The sequence below is a fragment of the Dermacentor albipictus genome, chromosome 7 (assembly GCF_038994185.2).
Source record: "Dermacentor albipictus isolate Rhodes 1998 colony chromosome 7, USDA_Dalb.pri_finalv2, whole genome shotgun sequence".
Lineage (NCBI taxonomy): Eukaryota > Metazoa > Arthropoda > Arachnida > Ixodida > Ixodidae > Dermacentor > Dermacentor albipictus.
The window spans coordinates 131,020,934-131,045,315 of NC_091827.1; the positions used below are offsets into that span (position 1 = coordinate 131,020,934).

The window sequence follows — 24,382 nt, forward strand, 5'->3', positions numbered from 1 at the left end:
GGACAAGTGTGATATGTATGAGGTAGCAGCGAACTGTTTACAATATCTTCGAGTGTTTTGCAGAAGTTCTACTCTGAAATTATGGGGTTTTAACTTGGTCTTAACTAGCTGATGATTCCTCATAAGTGCCCCCCCCCCTCTGGCTACCACCCCTGGTACCCCAATTTCCCACTGTTCTATCAAAAACGGGTGGGCGAGTTGCCTTGGCTTGGTGCATCCATCTTCAGCAGAAGGTTACGCCGGAGTAGTATCCCATCCTCTTCGCCACCGAAGTATCGTCCAGAACTTGACACATGCCAGGGCTACAAGTACAGAATGGAGTTTATTCTAGACACATCTGGTCATTGTCGTCTTCAGTCAGAGAGCTCATGGATGCACACACCGTGCTGATGTGCTTATGCACAGTTTAGCAGTGGGCGTGATATGGCATTTCCCTCTAGAGCTTGTTTGGCACGATACATCAATTAATTCATAATTTCTTTAATTCAATTAATAAGTACAGTTAGTTTCCCGTATGTTGTTGTTGGTGTCTTTGTTGGTTTCTTATGATATGATTAATAAAAAACTGAACCCCTCAGTTGCCTTTGTTCTTGTTTTCTACGTCCAATGTGTTTATAGCACTCTTAAGTTTTTCTAATAATAACTGTTGCACATTCATAAAGCAGAATAGCAAGATTTGCAATGTAGGGCTGCTTTCTTATCAATGATCGTTTGGATAATATGCCTGTTGCCACATGAAAGTACACTTAACAGTTCTTCGACTCTTGGTTGGGTGACTCTGCATCACCTTGGTAGCACATGAAGGGTGCTTCCCTTTCCTGCAGACCCACCCAATGCCACTTAGTGCTGGACTTGCGGAATGAGACAGAGCACGAGCTGGAACTGCTAGCTGATGACGAGCGGCAGCCACTACTCCTGGAGGCCAAAGACTGCTGCCGCATCCCAGTCACTGTCCGCAGGTGCTCAGCTGACAGGTGAGTGCTTTGTGCAAGGAGTGCCTAGTGTGGTAGCACAGGTGGGGGCTGTTGCAGCTGGCCGTGTGCAGAGAAGCTGGCTGAGGTGGCCTGCCGCCAGCACCTGCGAGACACCGTCACGCTACGCTGGTGGCTCATATCCTTGGCACTTTGTTCCTCACCCGTTAAGAGTGGCGTAAAGGACGTGCATTGCTTAAACACGCTTGTATGCAGTGGAACCTCATTGATACAGTCCCGTTTCGTATGATTTCCCAGCACCAACGTTCATGATCAAGAAGGCAAAAAATAACCCAATACAGTTACGCACCTCTTTTAACAGTCAATACATTTCTGCAAAATACGTCCTTTTGGCAGCAACGTCCAGTACATCGCAAAACTTTGATCATGTATTACACTTTTCACCCACTAGAACCCATGTGAGCAAGAAAATGTGCGAGGCACATGCGATCAAGAGCAGTTGGCTCCTGCAGCGGCAGCTTCCTTGCAGTACTCGCCTGTCCATGTCATGTGAAAATGCCGCAACGCACTCGGTTTTCTTTTCTGGTAGCAGCAAAACTCCTTGTGGATCATCACACGTCACTAGCTATGGCTGCCAACCCATTGCGATAAACATCTTCACCTATCTGTTTTGCGGTGCGTGTGGCATAGGAAGCATACTGCACACTTTTAATATATGATAAGCCAAACACACTGCCATTTCGTGGTGCAGGTGGCATAAAGTGAGCTTCATGTTTCACCCTGGTGGCATCATGGCATCATATTTACCAGAAATTTTATAATGCTGCCTTCGAAGTTCCAGCTATCTTGCCAGTTCATCGCTTGTCCAGCCGCACAAACCATCCCAGAGCGGTTTATTCTCCCCTGGCGCAACCTTTTTTTGTGACAACCGCATGAGACTGGAACCATCTACCTGCAATTGCCGTGCACCACTCTGATCCACATCAATTCAAGGTGGCACTGGAATCACACTTTCACAGTAATTAAAACATATCCCTCATTTAATACCCCAACTAGGGCCTTTGAGGTATAAAAAATGAAATGAAATATTCCGGCGTTGCCCACCAGCTTAATCTTTTTCTTTGTTTTTCGCTCATTTCTTGTCACATTTTTCTACAAGACGTATGAACGAGATTCTACTGTATTCGAGGCTTCACGTCTTCTATAGACCAGAACACGCTAGTCTCGCACCCAGACTAACCGAACGCATACTCTCGCACCCGGGTTGCCCGGTCGACCGGCGCCGTTTTGTACTGGGCTGCCAAAGTGTGTTCGCCGGCGACCAGTAGACATGGCAAGCGCCAGCTCTAGGGTTCCAAAGTGCGGAAATGTGCCCGTTCACACGGATCCAAAGTAGAAGAAGTCATCTGGGCATCATTGCGTCGTGTTTGGATGCCAAAACAACCAGCGGAAAAGGAGCAGGTCGCTTAGCGCTGTTTGCGAAGAGCACAACACACGTAGGGAATCGTGCCGGTGCGGTGTTTTCAGCCTGCGCCGACTTCCATCCGCAACGAAGAATGCCAAGCTGCGCCACCGGTGGATAGCTGCAGTGAATAGGAAGAACTACCAACCCAGTGAAAATGCACGAGTGAGTATTCGATCTGTGTATATTTTGGTGCCACGTTCAACTTTGCGCCCTACGAACGTAATACGTGTAACACGCAGGTTTGCTCCGAGCACTTTCTGGGCAACAAGCCTACAGAGCAGAATCCCGCGCCGGTGCTTCGCCTTGGCTATAACAAAAAGGCAAGCCTTTTCGTGTTTTCATTCAGGCAGAGCTCCCGACGGTTAAGCGGAACAGTTGAGTTTGCGGTTAGCGATACTTGCAGCTGGTGCACGGAATGACCATTAAGCGTGAACGACAAGTTGTAGGCCTTGCTGGTGAGCGTTATTGCTAGTGAAAGTAAACCGAAGTCTGCTCGTCACATAGCATGCGTCCACAAAAACGTAAACGACGACTACTCGTCGCCGAAGGTGTTCTTGCAGCGCACCTACCTTTACGAGCTGGTGTTGCAGGTGTCATTCGTAACGAATTCATTTGAGCCTCCTGAGCTCTAAACTGCGTGCGGGCTGTTATACGGGGCAAAGCGCAAAATATTTCCGTTCATATGGCGAGGAAAATAAAGTGCTTAATTATTCTTGTATTTTGTAACAAAATTTTGATCGTTCTCACTAGTTTTTTTTACTGTTTTCTTTTCTAAGGGAGCGCCAACAATCCGATGGCCTCGCACAAGCGAAACAGGTCTGGTACCAGGTAGCTGCAGTTGGTGGGGCTAATTTCTTGGAATGCAGGTGCGGTTGTTGTCTTGTACCAAAGGGGTCCTGATGATGCAGCTTTAAGTAGGGATGGTAATTTTACGTGCCCTGTCATGGTTTGTGCAACTGTACAACACCTGCATCTGTCATGCTCGCCCTGTTATACGGGCTTTTAATGCACATGTAGTTGAACATTATAACTACTGTAGTACCTCATTTTCCAATGAGTGCAGGTTCAGCTTCATATGCTGCTTGTTCGGGTGCTGTAGGCTCTTATTATGAATGTTGTACTCTTAAGTGGTTGCAGGATACAATTGGCCTGGTGTATTTTCTATTTCATTTTGAGAGGACTTTATGTCTTCGCAACAGTGATGGCATGGGAAAGAACTACAGCCCTTCTTACTATAACATCTATTTTGTTTTCAATGTGCAGGTGGTGAAGGGCAGGCGTCTGCTAACCAAGCAGTCAAACGACCTCGCCAGTTGGTTGCCAAGCGCGGCCAACCCAGTAGAGACCATTACAAACAAGACCAAACTGAAAGTGCAGATGACAGTGTTCTGCGTGCTTTAATAATATATGGCACCAACACAGTGCTGTAAATTCCTTCACAGGTTACGTGTCAAAAAGCTCACAGGTGTTCTAGCATATAGCGCGCGGTTTGTACAAACTTAATAGCGTACCTACCCGATGTATTCGCTTCTGCAGTCTGCACAGCACTCAGTGTGTCCATTGTGGACTTGCACGTGGTCTTGAAGTTTGATTGAATCCAGACAGCGAAAATGACAGGTTAGAAAAAACGTGAAACACGCCTTCCGCCCAGCTAAAACGCCCAAGTTTCGCCTTCGCGCCGGGTCGCATCTCCCGGCGTGGCAGCCCATCCCTGCTACTTCGCGGCGCTTGGGATAGATGGCGCGACCGGCGCTCATCAGTATGGCGGCGCCCTTTGAATTCACCGTGTTCTGGTGTATAGAGGGAGTCCTTTAAGTGCCTATAAATTGTTGCACCGCCTCAGGGAGGCTCCCTAGAAGTTCAGGCCATTTTTGCTGTACCACAGAAGCTATCAGAAATGTGCCACTTGGCACTTAGTATAATAACTTGTGTGAAAAAGCATTCCCCATGCACATAGTGTACCTGATTCTCCTGTCATATTGCGAGTGCTACATCAGTCAAATTAGCCAGCGTTTGAACCATCATTTAAGGCAGTGGTCTCAAATTCATGGCCGATGCAGCCCATCTGAGTGTAAGGCTCAGCAGGGCTTTAAATCAGCCTTTGAAAAGAAGCAATGGTTCTCGCAGCACAACAGCCCAGATGAGCTACAACACGATGAGGGCAAGTTTCGCTGCTGTTTTGCATCTTATTTAATGCATACTGAGGGTGACCAGTGCACGAAGACCAAACACAAAGAAAAAGAACTTGTTCAACTATTGACTTGCTGATCATATATAACGAACTCTATTAAAATGCCCAGCGGCAACGTCAGTGTCAGTGAATAAAAAAATAATTGCGTCCATTGAGCTAACTCTTCCGAACACGAAGGAGAGAAGTGCAGAGCACTTGTCTCCTTTGAAAGAAAGGAGACAAGTGCCTTTGTCTCCTTTGAAACAGAAAGGAGACAAGTGCAGAGCACTTGTCTCCTTTCTGTTTCCATTTTACTCTAGTTGGCCATAAATCTTGTGGTCTGAAATTGTTTATTGGCTACGTCTTCATAAAGAAGTGCCTGCAAGTAATAGCAGATGCTGTTTGTTTCAGCACGAAGAGAACTTTTAAAGAGATCAGCCTCCAACCAAATGCACTTGCTGAACATTGTGAGCTTAGCGCAGGCATTGAACATGGTCTCGACAAGTTGTGCCGCATGTTTGTCGCATATTCAGTTGCTGGGTATTGGAGCACTGAGGTTACTGACAACGGAGAATGTGTGATTTTATTGGAGGCACTCACGGAAATGTTAATGCCACAGAGGAACTGCTTGACCAGATACCGATGGATGGGAGTGTCACTGGAGCCAACATTTTTCCAGTGCTTGAAAAAGTGGTCTAGTTCGCAGGGTTGCCGTGGAAGAAGTGTATCCCCCTCACAACTTATGGTGCCACACTAGTGTATAACGCAATAATTGGTTCGTTCTGTGCCTGCAGGTAAAGCTTCCAGCACTCAATATAAGCTTTGTTACATTCTGCACCAAGAGGAACATGTTGCACTAAATGAAGAAATTAACGAACATTGTTTTGCACAGTGAGCCTTATTCAGTCGAAAACACTGAACCGTTGTCAGTTCGTGCCTTTGGTACGGGCAGGCGACATTGGGCATTGCGTACTACACTCAAGTGCAATGGCAGTGTTGGGCGAAATTGCTTAAGTAATTTTTTGAATTCCTGAATGATATTGACACGTTCATGAAAGCCACAGATGAGGAAGCCTGAGTGCTATCAAATACAAATTTGATTAGTGCCCTTTCATTTCTGTTTATTTATTTATTTATTTATTGTATTTATTTATTTATTGTATTTATTTATTTATTTATTATGCTTCTAAGGTCCCTAAACAGGACACTACATGAGGGGTCGGCACATATTGAAAAAACGGCGTGTCAGGTTAGGTAGTGTGACTTGAAATATGGTCCTTGATGACAGCTTTGAAACGAGAAATTTCAGTGATGAGGGTGCGTTCATGTACCGAACGCCCCCGCAAAGTCACGATCCAAGCCGGAAACTTGAGGAGAACACCAACATCGCCAAGGACCAGCGAGCTAGCCGTAGGCAGCAAAGACTGCTACCTCTTCCCAAGAATACCAGAGGGATCAAGCCCAAGTCAACAACCACAATGGCTGTCCCAGCATCCCTTATTCTGCTGCAACAACCTCGGGACCCACCAACCTTCCATGGATCATCGACTGAAGATCCAGAAAGCTGGCTGGAGACTTACGAAAGGATCACAGCCTTCAATAACTGAATCTCTGAGGATAAGCTGCGTCATGTGTACTTCACCTTGGAAGATGCTGCAAGGACATGGTTCGAGAACCGGGAGTCTATCCTTACAATGTAGGACTTGTCCTGCAGCAGCTTCCTGAAGACCTTCACAAGCATTGTCTGGAAAGAAAGGGCCAAAGTTGTACTGGAAGCCCGTATGCAGCTACCAAACAAGAGCATTGCCATCTCTACAGAAGAAATGAGCCATATATTGTGCCACGCCGACCCCGAAATGTCTGAGGAGAAGCAAGTTTGCCTACTCGTGCGTGGTGTCAAGTAAGAGCTTTTCGCCGGAATGGTATGGAAACCACCGAAGACCATCGAAGAGTTTCTTCGCGAGGCCACCAGCATCAAGGAAACTCTGGAAATGCGGAACCAGCTATTCAACCGCCGCACGATCCCCGCAAACTACGCCGAAGTTCAATCATTGGGCATCGATGACCTGCGCAAGACCATCAGAGTGGTCAGGCAAATGGAGCTTCAGAGGATGTTTCCAAGATCCCAGCCTCACGTTGCCTCGATCGCTGACGTCGTGAGAGAAGGAATCCAGCGGTCACTGGAACTTCCCGAAGGGCGACCGCAATCACCACAGACCCAGCCTGAGGTGATGACCCATGCCACCCTCGCCCGCCATCAAAGTAACCCTCCGCGCCCGTGCCAGGGCCCTGTAATGATGCAGTTCCACTGTCTGCAACCACCAGCTCCCCCACCCGTCATCCAGCGAAACTACCCAAGGAAGACAGACATCTGGTGCACTCATGACCATTTCCCGCTCTGCTACCACTGTAGAGAAGTGGCTCACGTCTACAGCCGATGTCCATACTGGCAAATGGGACTGCGAGCATTTGCCGTTAACGCACAATGACCGCAGCTTGGCAAACAGCCTCACAATATCACCGACTACCTCGCCGCCACTCAGTGGAGCCCTTGATGACCATCTCGTTCGCCATCACCTGGCCGCTACCTGTCGCTACAGCACCAACCATACATAGTCCCAGTCTGGGGCCAGTCTGCGAACCCATATCCAGAAAACTAAAAGCAGCTAACAATGAAGGTGCGGTTGCTGTTCATCGAACTAACGAAGATCCTCCGCCGCTAAAGACGCCGAAAAGTCTCTCATGACGATATATCAACAAGACGCTGCCATCCCGACAAAGCCTAGAAGCAAAGAACATGCCGACAAAAGAAGACCTGATTGCACCACTTTCCAGCCACATGTAAACACGGCACAGCCATGATCCGGTGCCATGTGCTAACTTCAATGCAAGACAAAGAACCAATGACCTCAACTTGCTTCTCGATGACCAGGGAGTCACCACCTTAGTGCGCACAGGAGCTGACTGCACCGGGAAGAGTGGACCCCTTGCCGCCCAGTTGAAGAAAGTTAAGACTGCGTGGGAAGGCCCCCAAATCTGGACAGCTGGGGGACACCTCATTACGCCGACTGGAATCTGCACAACCAGAATTATCATTGATGACTGCACCTATCTTGTCACCTTCATTATCCTCCAACAGTGTTCACAAGACATAATTCTCAGCATGGACTTCTTGAACCAACATGGCACAGTCATCGACCTGAAGTTGAAGTCGATAATGCTGTTTGAAGATCAAGCAATACCACCAGAGAGCTCTCGTAGTCACCATGCCTTAAGCGTGTTCGAAAATCAAGTCGGCATCCCACATCGCTCCAGTACAGTCATTTCTGTCAGCATCAAAACACCCGCAGACGTAGAAGGTGTCATTGAGGGTGACCAATGTCTGCTGCTTGACCGTGAAGTTTGCGTCACAAGAGGAATTGCTTAACTTCACGGAGGAAAAACGAAAGTTTTGCTGACGAACTTCAGCCAGGAGTTCAAATGCGTCAACAAGGGCATGACGATCGCATACATCGAGGAATTTTTGGAAACCAGCAATGCATTTGTCCTACCTCAACTACCATAGTTTTCGAATCAGACTTCAACATGAATCCAAGTCTCCCCATAAGTAAGCTAGAACAGCTCAAAGGTCTTCGTGTGCACTTGCAGCAAAAGCGGGTAAGATTAGCGCCAGGTCGAGTGCGGCGGGCTGCCATGCTTCCAGGCTCAATGACGCCAAATGAACCCACAGAGCGCTACACCGGAGGTTAAGTATTGTCGAGGGTCACTCTCCGGGGCTATGGCTGACCCGAATCACTGCAGTGTCAAATCGTCTGAAGACGACTTAGGTACCTGTCGTGGTGTCGTAAGTAGTAAAGCAGCCACTGACAACACCGAGTAGTCCGACAACACAAAGACTGCTTTTCGACGTCATTAAGGCTTCGACAAACGCCAGTTGTAAAGCATTGCATAATGACTGAAGAGTGCACTCGACTACTCTGCCGGAGCCCATATGGAGTTTCAATGCGAGAATGTGATGCCATAAAGTGACAAATAGACAAAAGTCTGCGCTACAACATCATCCAGCCGTCGAAAGGCCTGTGGGCATCTCCTTTAGTCGTGGTAAAGAAAAAGGACAGAACCCTACGTTTCTGCATCTTTTATCGTAGATTGAACAAGATTACGAAGAAAGATGTATGCCCCCTTCCACGGATAGACAACACATTAATTGGCTCTGCAATGCTAAATACTTGGCGATGGATCTCAAGACTGGCTTCCGCGAATAGAAGTGGACAAGTGGGATTGCGAAAAGACTGCCTTCATCATGCCAGGCAGCATCTATGAGTTCAAGGTCATGCCATTTGGACTGTACTCAGCGCCTGCAACGTTCCAGCGCTTGATGGACACGGTGTTAGCGGGGTTAAAGTAGCAGACCTGCCTCGTCTACTTGGATGACGTCGTCGTTTTTTCTGCAAGTTTCAACGAGCACTTGAGATGCCCTGAAACAGTACTAAAGACAATCCAGTCTTGCGGACTCACTTTGAAACTGCGAAAGTGTCACTTTGCGTGCGAAGAGCTGCTGTTCCTGGGACACGTCATCAGCAAGTCTGGAGTATGCCCCAACCTGCAGAAGACAGCTGCCATCGCAAAGTTCCAGCAGCTCCTTGATGAGACAGCAGTGTGTAGATTGCTTGGCATGTGCGCCTGGTACAGGTGCCTTGTCAAGGATGGTGATACGGCCTTCTTGGTCGGTCATCATACAAAGGTATCTGGATAGTGCAACAAAACAAGGACACAAGAAGTAGCACTTGTCTTTGTTTCTTCATGTGTCCTTGTTTTGTTGTGCAATCCAGATAACTTTGTCAAGGAAGACAGCTTCCCTTGTTCGCTTCTGTCCTTCCTTGTTTGCGCCACTCGATCATATTTATATATGGTCTACTTAGCAATATGAACTGACTAGCCCAGCAACATGTACTTCTGGTTTGTCAAGAACTTTTCGCGCATCACTGCACCGTGGACACATCTAACTAAATGTGATGTTGAGTTCAAGTGAGAAACGTCTCAGGCTGACACATTTCAAGAACTCAAAGAACACATGCAGTCGCCACCGGTACTTGCGCGCTTCAGCGAAGGTGCCGATATGGAAATACACATTGACGCCAGTAGCTATATAGGTCTTGGCACTGTTCTAGTCCGGAGAAGAGATGGTTTTGAACGGGTGATAGCTTAAGCTAGCAGGTGGCTGTCAAAGCAGAAGGAAATTATTCTACAACCGAAAAGAAATGCCTTGCCATCATATGGGCTTCAGCAAAATTTCACCTTTGCCTATATCACAGATTATTAAAAGCCATAAGCGACCATTGCGCCTTGTTTTGGCTAGCAAACTTAAAAGGACCCTTCAGAACACCTGGCACAGTGGAGCCTCAGACTGCAGGAATGTGACATTAGTGTACTTTACAAGTCCGGATGAAAGCACTCTGACGCCTGTAGTGTCTATTAACAGTATTTAGCCAAATGTGAATACTCGGTTGGCAACCTGCAATAAAGCATGGAAGCTTAAGCAACAAGTTCATATCACCGAATCACCCAAATCTAATCAATCAGACCGCATCTTGGTCTACGGGAACACTAAAATGCCGACTGCCTGTCTCACGCCCCCATAAACCCGCTACCCAAAGATGACCAAGACACCGCCGCCTTTTTAGCAACAATAAGCACAGACGACTTTGCTGAGCAGCAATGAGTGGACCCCGAGCTAAGAAGCCTTGCTGAGTACTTGGAAGGCAAGACTGACTTTGTCCCAAGGATATTTGGCGCAGATTGTCTTTGTTCTTCTTGCGAAATGACGTCCTGGTGAAAAACTTTTCCCCAGCCTGTGCAAACTACCTCCTCGTTATGCTTGCAGCACTCAGGTCAGAAGTCCTGCATCCCTGCACAACGATCAGACAGCTGGGCACCTTGGGTTTTCTCAGACACTAGTAAGAATACACCAGAAATATTACTGGCCATGCCTGACCACCGACGTCGCCCATTACATCAAGACTTGGCGTGACTGTCAACAACGCAAGACACCGCCAACAAGGCCAGTGGGATTACTACAGCCAATTGAGCCACCTTGCCGACCATTTCAGCAGATCGGGATGGATTTGTTGGGACCCTTTCCGATGTCAACATCTGGAAACAAGTGGATCGTAATGGCAACGGACTTCACCCGCTTCGCGGAAACGAAAGCTCTGCCGAAAGGTAGTGCAGCAGAAGTGGCGAAATTCTTCGTCTAGGACATTCTGCTGTGTCATGGGGTCCTAGAAGTCCTCATCACTGACAGTGGAGCGGCGTTTAGTGCAGAGCTCACCCAAGCTATTCTGCAATGCAGCCAGACAAGCCGCAGGAGGACAACTGCAGACCACCTGCAGACGAATGCTCTTACGCAGCGGCTGAGCAATGCTCTCGCTGACATGCTAGCAATGTACATCGACGTCGAACACAAGACATGGGATGCCATCCTGCCATACCTAACCTTCGCTTACAACACAGCAGTGCAAGAAACAACACAGATCACGCCGTTCAAGCTTGTTTTCGGAAGGAACCCGACGACAACTCTCGACCCCATGCTGCCACACGTCGCCGACGAAGAAAATGTCGACATCGCCGCCTGTCTCCAGCGCGCCGAAGAAGCCTGACAGCTCGCCCGCCTGCGCATCAAGAACCAGCAGAAAACCGACAGCTGACACTATAATTTTGGACGACACTATGTGGAATACCAGCCCGGCAACTGTGTTTGGTTTGAACCTTGATACGGCAACGAGGACTGAGTGAGAAACTATTGTGACGCTATTTCAGACGCTACAAGATCATCCGACATATTGGCGCTCTGGACTATGAGGTCGTGCCAGACAGCATTTCACAATCACAGCAGTGCCATGCATGATCTGAAGTGGTCCACGTAGTGCATCTTAAGCACTTCTACGCATGCTGACAAACTGAGTTATATTGTTGTGTTTTTGTTAGTCGCTTTTGTTTGTTTGGAGCATTGGGACGATGCATTTTTAAGAGGCGGGTACTGATACGTGTACTTGTTTATCTCTATCTACGTGATAACTACGTGCCATCTGATGGAGGTGCTGGTGCGTTCATGTACTGAACGCCCTTGCAAAGTCGCGATCCTAGCCCAAAATGCGAGAGCACCAACATCGCCAAGGACCAGCGAGCTAGCCATAGGCAGTAAGGATTGCTACCTCTTCCTGATGGCTGTCATAAATAGCACAAGAATATTCCAGTTTAGATTGGAATAAGGTTTTATATGCAAGTAGTTTGACTGAGGGAGATGCTGAAGACAAGTTACGGTGCAGATAACCTAGTAATCGCTTGCAGAAATGAGCTGATTGATATGATGGGCCGAAATAAGTCACTCGATATATGCACTCCTAATTATTTAAATGTTTCACACTGTGTTAAAGTGCAGTTGTTAAGGACGTAAGAAGGTACTACATACCGTATTTACTTGATTTAATGCGCTCTTGATTGTAACGTGTACCCATTTGCCACGGCATAAAAAAAAGAAAAGTCCTTTACAGTACCTTGCACCTCATTCTTTCATGCAGGAATACAACTTTCTCTTGATTGGAAAAACGAAGATTTACTCCCAATACACTAACGTTGCTATAAAAATATCGCAGTTTCGCACGAAAGGCAAAGCATCCATTACAATGACAAATTATAGTAGGATACAACTTGAAGAAAACAGCAGTTGGCAACCAAGGCACATGAACCGCGCGGGGTTCTTACTCCTCCAGCCAATCACAGAAGCAAACGAAATCGTCGCCATGTAACCATTTCAAAATGGCATCGTACTTGATGCCTCCAGAATATCTGCTGTTCTTGAAGAGCCTTTTCTTCGGTGGAAGCAATGAGGTATGCAACATACATGGTCAAAGTGTATGGAGTCTGAGCATTTCACTCTTCAAAAGTCCACGCTACGGTTCATTTCACTGCTGACCCCGTTTTACTCATGGAACTTTACTGCCAACTGCAGTGAAACTTCACAATAAATAGTTGCAGTGAAGCAAGCATTTTATTTCAGTTCAATGAAGAATTAGGCTTTCACTGTTCAACTATAACAGGCTACTGAAAACGTACAAAATTGCATGCTTATAATTCTATTTGTCTTGTTACTGCCTTATTTAAGTGACAGGGAAAGTTGAAGTACGAACTATTTGCAGCCTCGCGGATGAACAGTGGCTGGCGGTTATGAAGGCGTAGGCAGAGCTTCACTGCAGACTTTACTTGTATCTGACTATAGTAGACAGCTATATGAAAAGTAATGATAGTAGTTTTATTGGCCACATAAACTTTTAAACATTCACTTACTAACTAAAAAACACGCATAGTGTCATGCACTGTTAGGAATGGCCGTACGGGGTAGCAACATGCCAGCTTTCAGCCCGCTGCACGTGTTCCAAGCCCACCAGACAAGGCGCCCTTCCGAGAACTGCAGATGACCGGCAGCCACGTGGCGCGCGGTCAGCTCAGGATGTGGTATGGAGCAGAGTTCCACGAAGCCCTCTAACGTCGACACCGAGAGCTGTGCGGCACTGAGAGCTGTGCGGCACTGAAACCTGTGTGTGTGTGCAACACGAACATTTGCGTCCACGGGGCACTCGAACATGTGAGCCTTTGTGTGTGTGGGCTCGAACTTGTGTGCTTTTGTGTATGTGGGCCGTACTGCGGGGCGGCGGCAAGTTTACAATGATTGGACGAACGTTTCCGACCACTCGGGCTCCGTCCACGCCGAACGATGACGTCGAACTATGACGTCAAGTGGAGAGCTTATAAGCAGCGTTTGCCGGCTGCTAGAGTGTGCTCGTGTCGTGCTCGTCGTCGGGAGCTGAGTGCTCGTTGTCGTGCTCGAAATGTAGTAGTGAGCTGTGTGCTCGTAAACTGTTTGCTGTATGTTAGTTTTGCGGGCTCCATATGGGAGTCGCGCTAGACTGCCGATGTACCTCATGTTTTAAATGTAAAATACTGCCATTAAAACCTGCTCGCCTAGTCCTGTTGCCCCAAGTTCCTCCGATCGTCCTACAAGTACGACCGCTCCAAGCTCTGACAAGTGAATGGCAGCGGTGAGATCGGCCTACGGCTCGTAAGTCGGCCTACGACTCGGGAGACAGCAACGGCAGCTTAGAACGACAGAAAGCATAGCTAGTTGGTAAGGATTCATTATGCAAAATAGAAGTGAGGCGTGCAGACAGGACACAAGAGTAGAGAAGTGGACACCACGAACGCCGACTATCAACTGAAGGGAGCACTGAGGTGAAAAATGAGACACAAAACTCATCTGCGCATGCTCAGGAATGGTAACACCACGTGTCAATCGGGTACACGTGCTGGTCTACGTGAGAGATAACTGTTAAAGCACTTAATCTCTTCCTTATGTAAAGTAATCGAAGGCTGACTCACGCACGCACTTCCACCATTATAGATATGCCATGCCTCTACCATAAGACGCGTATCTTCATTCTTATGCCTGCACAATATCGCGCATTCATCTAACTCAGGCTTGCAGTTACAATCTCGGCAATGTAGCGAAAGATTAGAAGGCGATCCACCGGTTAACGACCTTTTATGCTCCATTATCCTCTGATTGATACACCATCCCGATACACATTAAAGAACAAGTGCAAGAGTCGGTTTTTATTGACAGATTCGGTGTATCCACGGGAGCTTTTCTAGAAATTCTTTCAATGTACTTGAAGTCGACGCTGATTGGGTGGAGAGATGGCGTGTTTCTGCAGAAATCAGGCATTTGCATTGGCTCAAAGGTTGCCCTTATTCTTGGCAACATTTACCTGAGTAAGGTTGACAACTGCTTAGAGAAAGCCTTAGGTGATAGCGTTATCAAGATATTTCGTTACGTTGATGATTACCTGATTTTCTGCAATAGGGAAGAATTAGACTATGCTGATACCTCAGTAAGTGAGCAATTTAAACTTTATGGGGGAGGATTAAAGTTTACCAAGGATTTACCTCAGCGACGAGTAATTCAATTTCTTGACATTTCCTTGATCTTCGAACAAAATCATGTTTGTTGGCAGTACTTCCCAAGATCTTCGAAGCCGTTGCTAAACTTTCAATCCAAGCATTCTAAATTAGTAAAAAACGGAATTGCCATCTCGTGCCTTAAGTATTCCCTCACAAGATCTTGCATGCACAAAATGGGCGCCAGTTTTAATGCGCAGGTCCGGCGCCTATTAGAAGCAGGTTATCCTAGTGTAGCGGTGGCCACTGTAGCTGAGCGCCTAAAGAAGTCGGTTTCGAGAGGGACGGACGTAATTACAGAAAGCAGTAATCGCAAAAAAAGAGTAGTGGCTATTCCGTATATTCATTCAGTGTCGCACAGGCTTAAAAAAGTTGCTAGTAGATATGATGTTAATGTTGCTTTCACTGCTCCCAATAAGCTAGGTAAGATATGCGCTGCCGTACAGAATAAAAAGGAGCGGGTTAAAGGCAAAAAACGAACAGGTATTTGTCCAGTGAAGCAAAATAAGAACAACAGTTTTACTGAATGTCGTATGGGTGTGGTTTATCAAATTCCCCTTAGCTGTGGCCAGTTCTACGTAGGGCAAACGGGACGGGGTATCAATCAGAGGCTAATGGAGCATAAAAGGTCGTTAACCGGTCGATCGCCTTCTAATCTTTCGCTACATTGCCGAGATTGTAACTGCAAGCGTGAGTTAGATGAATGCGCGATATTGTACAGGCATAAGAATGAAGATACGCGTCTTATGGTAGAGGCATGGCCTATCTATAATGGTGGAAGTGCGTGCGTGAGTCAGCCCTCGATTACTTTACATAAGGAAGAGATTAAGTGCTTCAACAGTTATCTCTCACGTAGACCAGCACGTGTACCCGATTGACACGTGGTGTTACCATTCCTGAGCATGCGCAGATGAGTTTTGTGTCTTCTTTCATTTTTCGCCTCAGTGCTCCCCTCAGTTGATAGTCGGCGTTCGTGGTGTCCACTTCTCTACTCTTGTGTCCTGTCTGCACGCCTCACTTCTATTTTGCATAAAGCAACAGCAGCTGACGGACGTTCGCACAAGGTGACCGACCGGCATCCTGATCAAGTTGGAGGCGACTTGGGCGACCACCTCTTGCAACTGACTGGATAGGGCGGGGAAGGACTGGTGATATGGTGCTGCTTCAGTGGGTAAGCGTTTGGTTTTGGCTGTAAGATTTACCAGGCTTCGATTTCTCTGTGTTTTTGGATTTGATTCGCTGGGATCTTATACTTGTATTCTGATTTGCGTGGGTATACCGCAGCAAGTATTGTGTGACAGCAGAGCCAAAGCTTAAAGTAGCGACCATGGTCCTAATGTGTTTGACGAGAGCTGACCTGTTGTGGTTGTGTGAAGAGATCGAGGTAAACGTAGAGGAGGACTTGACGGAAGCAGAAAATCGTAAGGCAATTCTAGAAAGTAACAATGATTCAAAATTCATAGAAAAAATGGGCAAACGAATTCTAAGCAAAAAGCTGGAACACGAAGCAATTACGCAAGAACAGGAAGAATTTAAGCAAGAACAGGAAAAAGCAAGGCAGAAACTGAAAAGCATTTCACAGGAAGAAGGCCTAACAGAAGTAACGAGGCAGTACATTGAGTCATTGAACAATGAGATTGAAGGTTTTCAGCAGTTCATCAAGCAAAGTCAACAGCAGCTTGAGAAATCTGTAGGCTGGACGCAGCGAAAGTGGGAAGAAGCAGATAGCAGATTTCGTTCGAAAGGCGGAGTACCTGTGAGGATAGCGGCACGTTCAGAAGTGAACTCGAAGTGCTAGCAGCTAACGATGCCTTAGTGGCAGCAGAGGCCGTTAAAGGCCAGAGTGAGAGCGACGAGGTGCTGTGCCAACAGAGGACTGTAGAGACAGCTAGGCCAGCTGCGAACACATTGGCACAGTTACCGCGTGTGTGCGTCGCATCTCATGGTATCGAGGTCGTTAGCGAGTTACAGGGTACTGTTGACTTGACATGCGCGAGCACCCATGTCGAGCCAGATCTGCGTGCAGAAGTAATGTGCCAGCTGGACGATGCAATTGAGAGTACTTCTCGGGATGGCCTGCTCCGTAGTTCACGAGAGAACAACTGCATTGTCGAGGGATCGGTGTGGCTCTCCGCCAGTCTAGGTAGCCTAGAGAGGGATGATTTAATTAGGAATTATTCGGACTGTGCGCGTGAGACAGCGATCGAGACCGACGGGCTGTGTGTCGATGCACAGCATGTGCTGGGCGATGCAATAGAGGGCAGTTCGCAAGAGTGCGAGTTGCATAACTCGAGTAAAGCCTGCTGCATTGTGCCAGAGTCGGTTGAGCTGTCTGCCAGTCGAGGCAAAGAGAATGTTGATTTAAATGAAAATCAATCAGACTGTGCGGGGAAGAGACGGATCTGGGCCGACGAGATGTGTAACGGCCAGCACGAGGCGCGAGATGACGACATGAAAGAGAAGTCAAAGAGAAACCGCCGCAGAAAGAAGCGCCGAAAAGATCGGAATGCGGTGACTAATGTAGCGCCGCCAAAGACGGCGAGAGACCCAGAAGGGCAGGGCGCGGAGAAAAGACAGGTGCGGTCGTCACGGACGATGTTGACGCATCAAACAGCCACCGGTCAAAGGGGGACCGAGAAGCATGTTCTGCAAGGACGCGGACAATGGGCACGGGGCAGTTAAATTCCTCGTCTTTCCGTCGTTCTCTTCGAAGCTCAGCGTGCAGTATAAAGAAGTGCAAGGTGGCAAGACGAGACCAGGTAGGGAGTAGCGACGCGGTCAGTCGAGGTCATGTTGAAAGCGGGGCGCCAGGACGCAAATTGGCAGGGGACTGTAACCTCTTGGGGGAGCTGATAGTGAGTCAGCCCTTTTGTTGTTCCTCGGCAGCTAGAATAACTTTCAAACCGCGGCCACCTCGGGTACGGCTGAAAGTATGAGTCAGTCGTAAGCAATCGGGAACGGGAGGCCAAGAGAGCTTCCGTAGTAGGAAAACGTGTTGTTTTGTTTTATTTTTGAACATTTGCGCTAATTTTTGCGATTTGAGACTAGGATTTCTTTCAATATATAAGGTATGAGCTCTGTTTATGTTTTGTTTGAGAAGCTCGAGATTTCAAAGACGCGTTTAAAGTAAACCTGTAGTCTCGCGAGGTGTTCATTAATAAGTATATAGGCTTTCTTTTTTGTGTCTGCGTGAGTAACCTGAAGGACAAGGTTATCGTTGAGAGGCCTATCGTAACGCGCGTGTGTGTTATTTAACCTTCTTTCTTTTCAAGTGTTTTTTTTTTATTTTCTAAGGTTAAGCGCGTAGATTTTCAGTAGGCGCGTGATTTGCACTGAGAAGAGCTCTTAGGTCCTTTAGCGCGTGTCCTGCGCGGACGGAAGGAAGCAGAACGTTGGTGACTGGATTGCTCGTGTGTGTCGAGGGCGGCCGTATTCTGACTTCTCCAGTACGCGTGCGAAGAGCTATTTAGTAAAAGACACATTTATTCAAAGGTTCCTCTGTGTTGCATAAGTTACGCAAGCGTGGTTGTTTGTTTAAGGAACGTGTCCTGTGTGGAATAAAGGAACAAATGTGAGTCAGCGTGATGAAAACTTTGTATGATGCAAGCACGTGTTCGGAATAGGGACCTCAAACTTAGCGCGTTTGTGATGACTTACCTGTGGAGTTGGCCAGACGGTTCAGTGGCAGCAGTACATGAGATAAGTACGCCACTGTGGTAGGGTAGGAACAGGCTGTTCGCGAAGTTAGGCTGCTTAAGTTATGTTTGGGTATTGGTGTTTGAAAGCGTTCGGTTTAATTCTGCATAAACCTTTACTCTTGTGCAGCGCGATGGTTGGGTTTGGTCGAACTCAAGAGGAACGTGAACGCTCGCTTTGGCGGCACAAAATTTTGGGGCAAAATTTGGGATTCCCAGTTGAGTGACTTGCATGGAAATTGTGATAGGAGGCCTGGTGGGTTAGCAGCTAATTCCGGGCGTTTGAACGCTGAGCGGTGTGGTGTTGCCGGGTCGACTCTTCTGTGCCAGTTGTTGCAAGATGGTTGAAGGCATTCCGAGTACGCAGGGGTTGCAGAGAGCAAAGCCGTCATCTTGCTCGCCAGCCATTCTCTTCCTGCCCAGCGGTTGCCAGCACTGGCCAGGCGAGATTTTCCGGGCCGTGAAGGAGCTGTTAAGAATGGCCGTACGAGGTGGCAACGTGCCAGCTTTAAGCCCGCTGCACGTGTTCCAAGCCCACCAGACGGGGCGCCCTTCCGAGAACTGCGGATGACCGGCAGCCACGTGGCGCGCGGTCAGCTCAGGAATGTGGTACGGAGCAGAGTTCCACGAAGCCCTCTGACGTCGACACCGAGAGCTGTGCGACACTGAGAGCTGTGCGGCACTGAAACCTGTGTGTGTGTGCAACACGAACATTTGCGTCCACGGGGCACTCGAATGTGTGAGCCTTTGTGTGTGTGGGCTCGAACTTGTGTGCCTTTGTGTGTGTGGGCCGTACTGCGGGGCGGCGGCAAGTTTACAATGATTGGACGAACGTTTCCGACCACTCGGGCTCCGTCCACGCCGAACGATGACGTCGAACTATGACGTCAAGTGGAGAGCTTATAAGCAGCGTTTGCCGGCTGCTAGAGTGTGCTCGTGTCGTGCTCGTCGTCGGGAGCTGAGTGCTCGTTGTCGTGCTCAAAATGTAGTAGTGAGCTGTGTGCTCGTAAACTGTTTGCTGTATGTTAGTTTTGCGGGCTCCATATGGGAGTCGCGCTAGACTGCCAATGTATCTTGCCTAAAATGCTGAAAATGTAAAATATGTAAATAAATCCTGTTCACCGAGTTCCTCTCTACGAGCTTCAACTCCTTCAAATGGTGGCAGCGGCGAGATAGTCCGACGAGTCCCACATCTGGCTGACAGCGATAGGATCGTCCGCCAAATCTAATAGCACGCACAAGCAAACATGAACATGTCTCACGCAATGACCGAAGAAACTCTTATTGCACTGGAGTGGGGAAGTGCAGTAGCAGTAGCAAGCAAATTGACCTTTATGCGACCTCTCGGTTCAACGTGTACTAAGCAATGAGAACACAGCGTGACGTGCCTAGATGCATAGACTCTGTTTCCATCGCATATCCCCTTCAAGATAGGTGCTGTGCGGCCATCCCTTGTGGCCGTGCCGTACGTAGCAGCCGCCTGAGTAGAAAGCATCTCCAGTTTGCGCCAGGCCCGCACGCAAGTTTCGGGAACTCCGAACGCTTGTGATACGGTCCGATTTTTGTCTGTCTCTGCGCACGTGATCACTTTTCTCCTAATTGTGGTATCATGATGAACTCAGGATGTCTTTGCAGTCGGCACTTCCATGCTGATAGAGCAAATGCGGAAAATGGGAAGACGGATGGTGCGCTAACCTAAGCACGTGTACTACAGAACATGAAGGAAGCTACGACAGCTAGGCTCGAAGTGCATTTAAGGCGGCCATGTTGAAATGCAGATGGCCATGTGGTAACGCGGATTTAGGGTCGTACTCGTTTCTAACGTGCACACAATTTTTGGACCCATTTTGTTGGGAAATATGCATGCATTAGATTAAAGTAAATAGGGTAATTACGACTTCGATGAAAGAAACATGAGAACACTTACATTAAGGGACATGCACCGTTTGCACCAGGTCTTGAGGAGGTCTGGATGCCTGGATTTAAAGGAGGACAAAGTGGTTGGTCCTGTGGTGGTTGTTGCAGCGAGACTGCTGGTGGAATTAGGACTCGGCAAATTGAGTGCGAGCAACTTGATGTGCATGTTAGGCATGGGCTATAGTCTCTCGAGCATATTCAGTGGGTGGACACACAGAAGACACTCGGGTGTTCGATATTATTGGTCATTTGAATGGCGTTAACGTTAGCTTCAAGGTAGAAACGAAGTGATCAATTCAATCTTTGACATTGTTGCATCAAAGCAGAGCTGCAGATTTGGAATCATCAGGTAAGGCAGGGAATGTTTGACCATTCCCTGCCTTTTAGTGCTTTTTGTGCATTTTGTGCACTAATCAACAATCTTCAAAAATTATTCAAAGGCCAATTCCAGGGCATAACCAGCATTTCGATAGAGCTCAAGCTATCCTCGGCGCAAGTAAAAGGGATGGCTTCTGAATTGCATATTGTTGCAGGGAGATCTACAGAGAAGGTAGTTTATTTACACTATGTACACGGAGACTAATAATGGGGCAGCAACAACAAAGATGGTGGACAACAGATTTCACTTCGTCCTGTTATTGTCTGCTCTACAGTTCAACATCTTTTACATCTGCAGGACAATTGGCTCACAGCACTACCCTCCGGTGGCGAAAGCACCGACTCGGTGTAGGTGAACAAAGCTACATGAAAGAACTACCACATGAGGTATTAAGGGGTGTCCAGGGCTTGAGACGGAGAGCATGGACAACGTCTGTGTGGGGATGAGCAGATTATGACGAAGGCAGCAGTAGAGCGATTTCATAGGTGACATCAGTCACTTGAGCAAAACGAGAACAAAGTGAAAGCGGGAGCCAACGTTTCGGCAAGTGGACTTGTCTTTTTCAAGGCGACATATGCTTTCCTTGCCACACAGTATATATTGGTAGGGTTCTTCTAACAGGCAGAGGGCATAAGGCAGATGGGTGCAGCAACAAGTGAAGGTGTGTTAGCGGCGAGGGTGTAGAATTGAGAATAAAGGAGTGGTGACTCGCTGGTCCGATCGGGCACAGAAGGGAGCTAGCTACAACCGTAGAAAGCCAGAAGAGCAGTCGATGAAATGGGTACTTAGGAAGTAATGGCCGGGGATGACTTCATGTGGACACTGATGCAGAACAGCGACTAGAACTGAGGCCTGGTGGCTAGTGAAGCTCATGCGCTCAGTACACAGGCCAACGACGCAAGATGTACTGCCGTCGGCAACACGAACAACAGGCTACGCCCCACGCATCGGAACCTTGCAGAGACGACATGAAAGGCGAGCGCTCATAACCGATAATTGTGCCCCCATGTCTATGACCGTTGAAACAGGCATGCAATCCACTTGTATGTAGAAAAGTGTGTCGGGTGACCAAGGTCAGAGTATTTCTGGGTTGGTTGCCCAATGCAGCATCACCGCTGGGAGCTGCTCTGGTCAGTTTTCTGAAGAGGGATGGCGATGGTATGGTGACAGTGAGCGAAGGGCAATCCATGAGCAAGAACGCTGGTTCTGTGGGAACGGTGAGCGGTGGTCATATCATTGTGGGCATGAAAAGGTGAGGACCAGCTCTCTTCTGGGTGGTAGGTGTACGCGGGACGTGGAGACAGAAGCCGACTATAGCAAAAATGGTGGGAAATATGACTTATCCCATTGCAGTTAAAGCATATTGGTTTGTCATGTGTGCACCACTGGTTTAGGTCGCACTATACGAGATAAATCAATTGTGGGCAGGGAGGTTGAAAGTAATTGCTGAGGGTAGGGCTACTTACAGCATAGATGGGATAGATGCCTGCGTTCACCAACTCTTCGTGTACGAGAGCTCGAATCAAAGATACTGCCAGGTGGGACTCATAAGAATAAGCCTTAGAAATTGACCGAGACGCAGCCTCAATCTCGCGCCGGACAAGACGCAGCAAGTTTTTGGCACCAGGTGGCTGGACGTCTTCAGACGATGAGGTAGCAGCGGTATTAGGGAGCGGCACAAATTGTTGTGAGACATGACGGCTCTTTGCTTCTTCAAAGCATCGGCACTCTCTTATAATGTCGTCGACAGTTGAGCAGTCCTTGTACACCAGTAAAGAAAGGCGTCATCAGCAATGCCTTCTAGAATGTGGCTAACTTTGTCAGCTTCGGGCATCTTGTCGTTGACCTGGCGACAGAGTGCTAATACATCTTAAATGTACACAACGTATGGTTCAGTAGATGTTTGGGCCCAGCATGAAAGTTCCTTCTTGGCAGCTCGCTGGCACCCGACTGGCTTCCCAAGGAGTTCCTGCAGCATTTGCTTGCAAGTGTCCAAACTGGTCAATTCCTCCTCGTGTGTTTGGAACCAAACCCAGGCCATTCCCTTGAGGTAATACATGACGTTAGCCAGTATTATAGCCAGGTCCTACCGGTTGTGCTTGCTGGCTCGTTCATATACGATTAGCCAGTCTTCGACGATTAGCCAGCAACAACAAAGATGGTGGACGATAGATGTCACTTTGTCCTCTTCTTGTACGCCCTACACTTCAGTATCTTCTACATCTACAGGACAATTGGCTCCTAACGCTATGAAACTGGTTGAGCTGCAGGCCAGCATAACTCTGTAGCAGCAGTTTGAAGATGTTGATGTATTAGAATTTTATAATTTTATAATACATACTCTGGTGTTTGGGAGGATGAATAGCTATATCTGTTTGAATAGCTACTTCCTTCGAAGATTGAGAACAAGCGGCTTCACACCAGGATGACTGATGCACTTGTGCGCTCCACCATGAGGGCTGTGTCAGCAGAGAATTCCAGCCTTGGCCACAGAGCATTGTCAGGCAACATCTGTAAAGGCACAGAGGGACTATCAGGGTTAACATGACATCTTTTTTTAGTTTTTTGATGCGAAGTATTCTTCGCGTCAGGCCAGTTTTCTGTATGCCTCTACCCACTCATAGGAGGAGGAGCAGAATGAGTGAACCTAGACCAACAAGAAACCTTAGACTGTGCAAACAACTACTACCATTTGCAATAGGAAGTAGCTGAGGCTTGGCGTGAAGTGCGTATCAAATTTCGCTGTTGCAGCGGGTTTTGGTTACCCGCGGGCTGCCAGAGTTGCTCCGTCCGGGTTGCTCCGTCCAAGTTGCTGGGTTGCTGCATCCGCCACACATTCGTTGTACTTGAGCAACGTTTCTGGCGCCCCACGGGGTGCCAGAACCAGCCAGGATGATTTTAGTCTGGCTGCTCTCTGGAAGCTTTCTAGATAGCAGACGACAAAAAGAGTTGATGTACAGTCGCCGCCATCTTTGTGCGGACTTGACAGATTTCAATGCGGGCGCTTGAGGACTTTCACCTCACTCGGCCAACTGGCTACGGTCACCTTTGAATTGCGTTACTTTTTGCGTCATCTTCTATGGTTCTAACGCACCGTTCCACCTTGCGCAGTGGTGTGATATGAGTGGCAGCGAACCATTTGAAGCTTTCTTTGTGTGTGTGTGTGTGTGTGTGTGTGTGTGTGTGTGTGTGTGTGTGTGTGTGTGTGTGTGTGTTGTGTGTGCTTGTGTGTGTGTGTGTGTGTGTGTGAAGGGTTGTTCCCAGCTGGGAACAATGTGCTGCGCTCTCATGCGTGCATGCTATCTGCATCGAGTTCTACGAAAGTTGTAAACTTTCGTTCTGCACCAAACATTGCGGTCCTTTTGATTCATCTTTCTCTGGTGGTACCCCTTTTCGCATCTTTCACATATATGCAGTGACATCTCCTTTTTCTGCAGTTAGCGAAGACATCACACCTAGCCATTGTTTGCTCCGTCTTTCCATTGTATGCTTGGGTGGCGGCTCAAGACCGGTGTGTTCTAATGATAAGCCGTTGATGTTAAAGCTATACATTAGCCAATTGCTCTCATGATTGACCAATGCTATTTTTTGTGTGCATTTTCATATGCTAACTGCAACCCCGGCTCTTTAAGCACAGGGGCAGAAGAAAAGCACCATCAGCCAATCGTTTGCGCATACAATCACTTATGCACAATTTCATGCGTTGGCGTCAGGTGCGTTGGAGGCCAACTATGCCGAGCACGTGCCGGCCTTGCCGGCCGCTGCCATGCTGGTAACATGTTTACGTTTATCCCACGACCAGCTGTCCCT

The 24,382-nt window shown here is 47.9% G+C and overlaps 1 protein-coding gene across 4 annotated transcripts in view; it reads left to right on the forward strand.

The window, feature by feature from the left end:
* brun (trafficking protein particle complex subunit brun) overlaps positions 1–24,382 on the forward strand; it is a 663,235-nt gene that overhangs the window by 529,633 nt on the left and 109,220 nt on the right. For all 4 annotated transcript variants that reach the window (XM_070522710.1, XM_070522707.1, XM_070522708.1 and 1 more), the window contains 2 exons: positions 825–974; positions 1,032–1,109. In XM_070522710.1, coding sequence (XP_070378811.1) covers positions 825–974; positions 1,032–1,109 — 228 coding nt within the window. The remainder of the gene's footprint in view (positions 1–824; positions 975–1,031; positions 1,110–24,382) is intronic.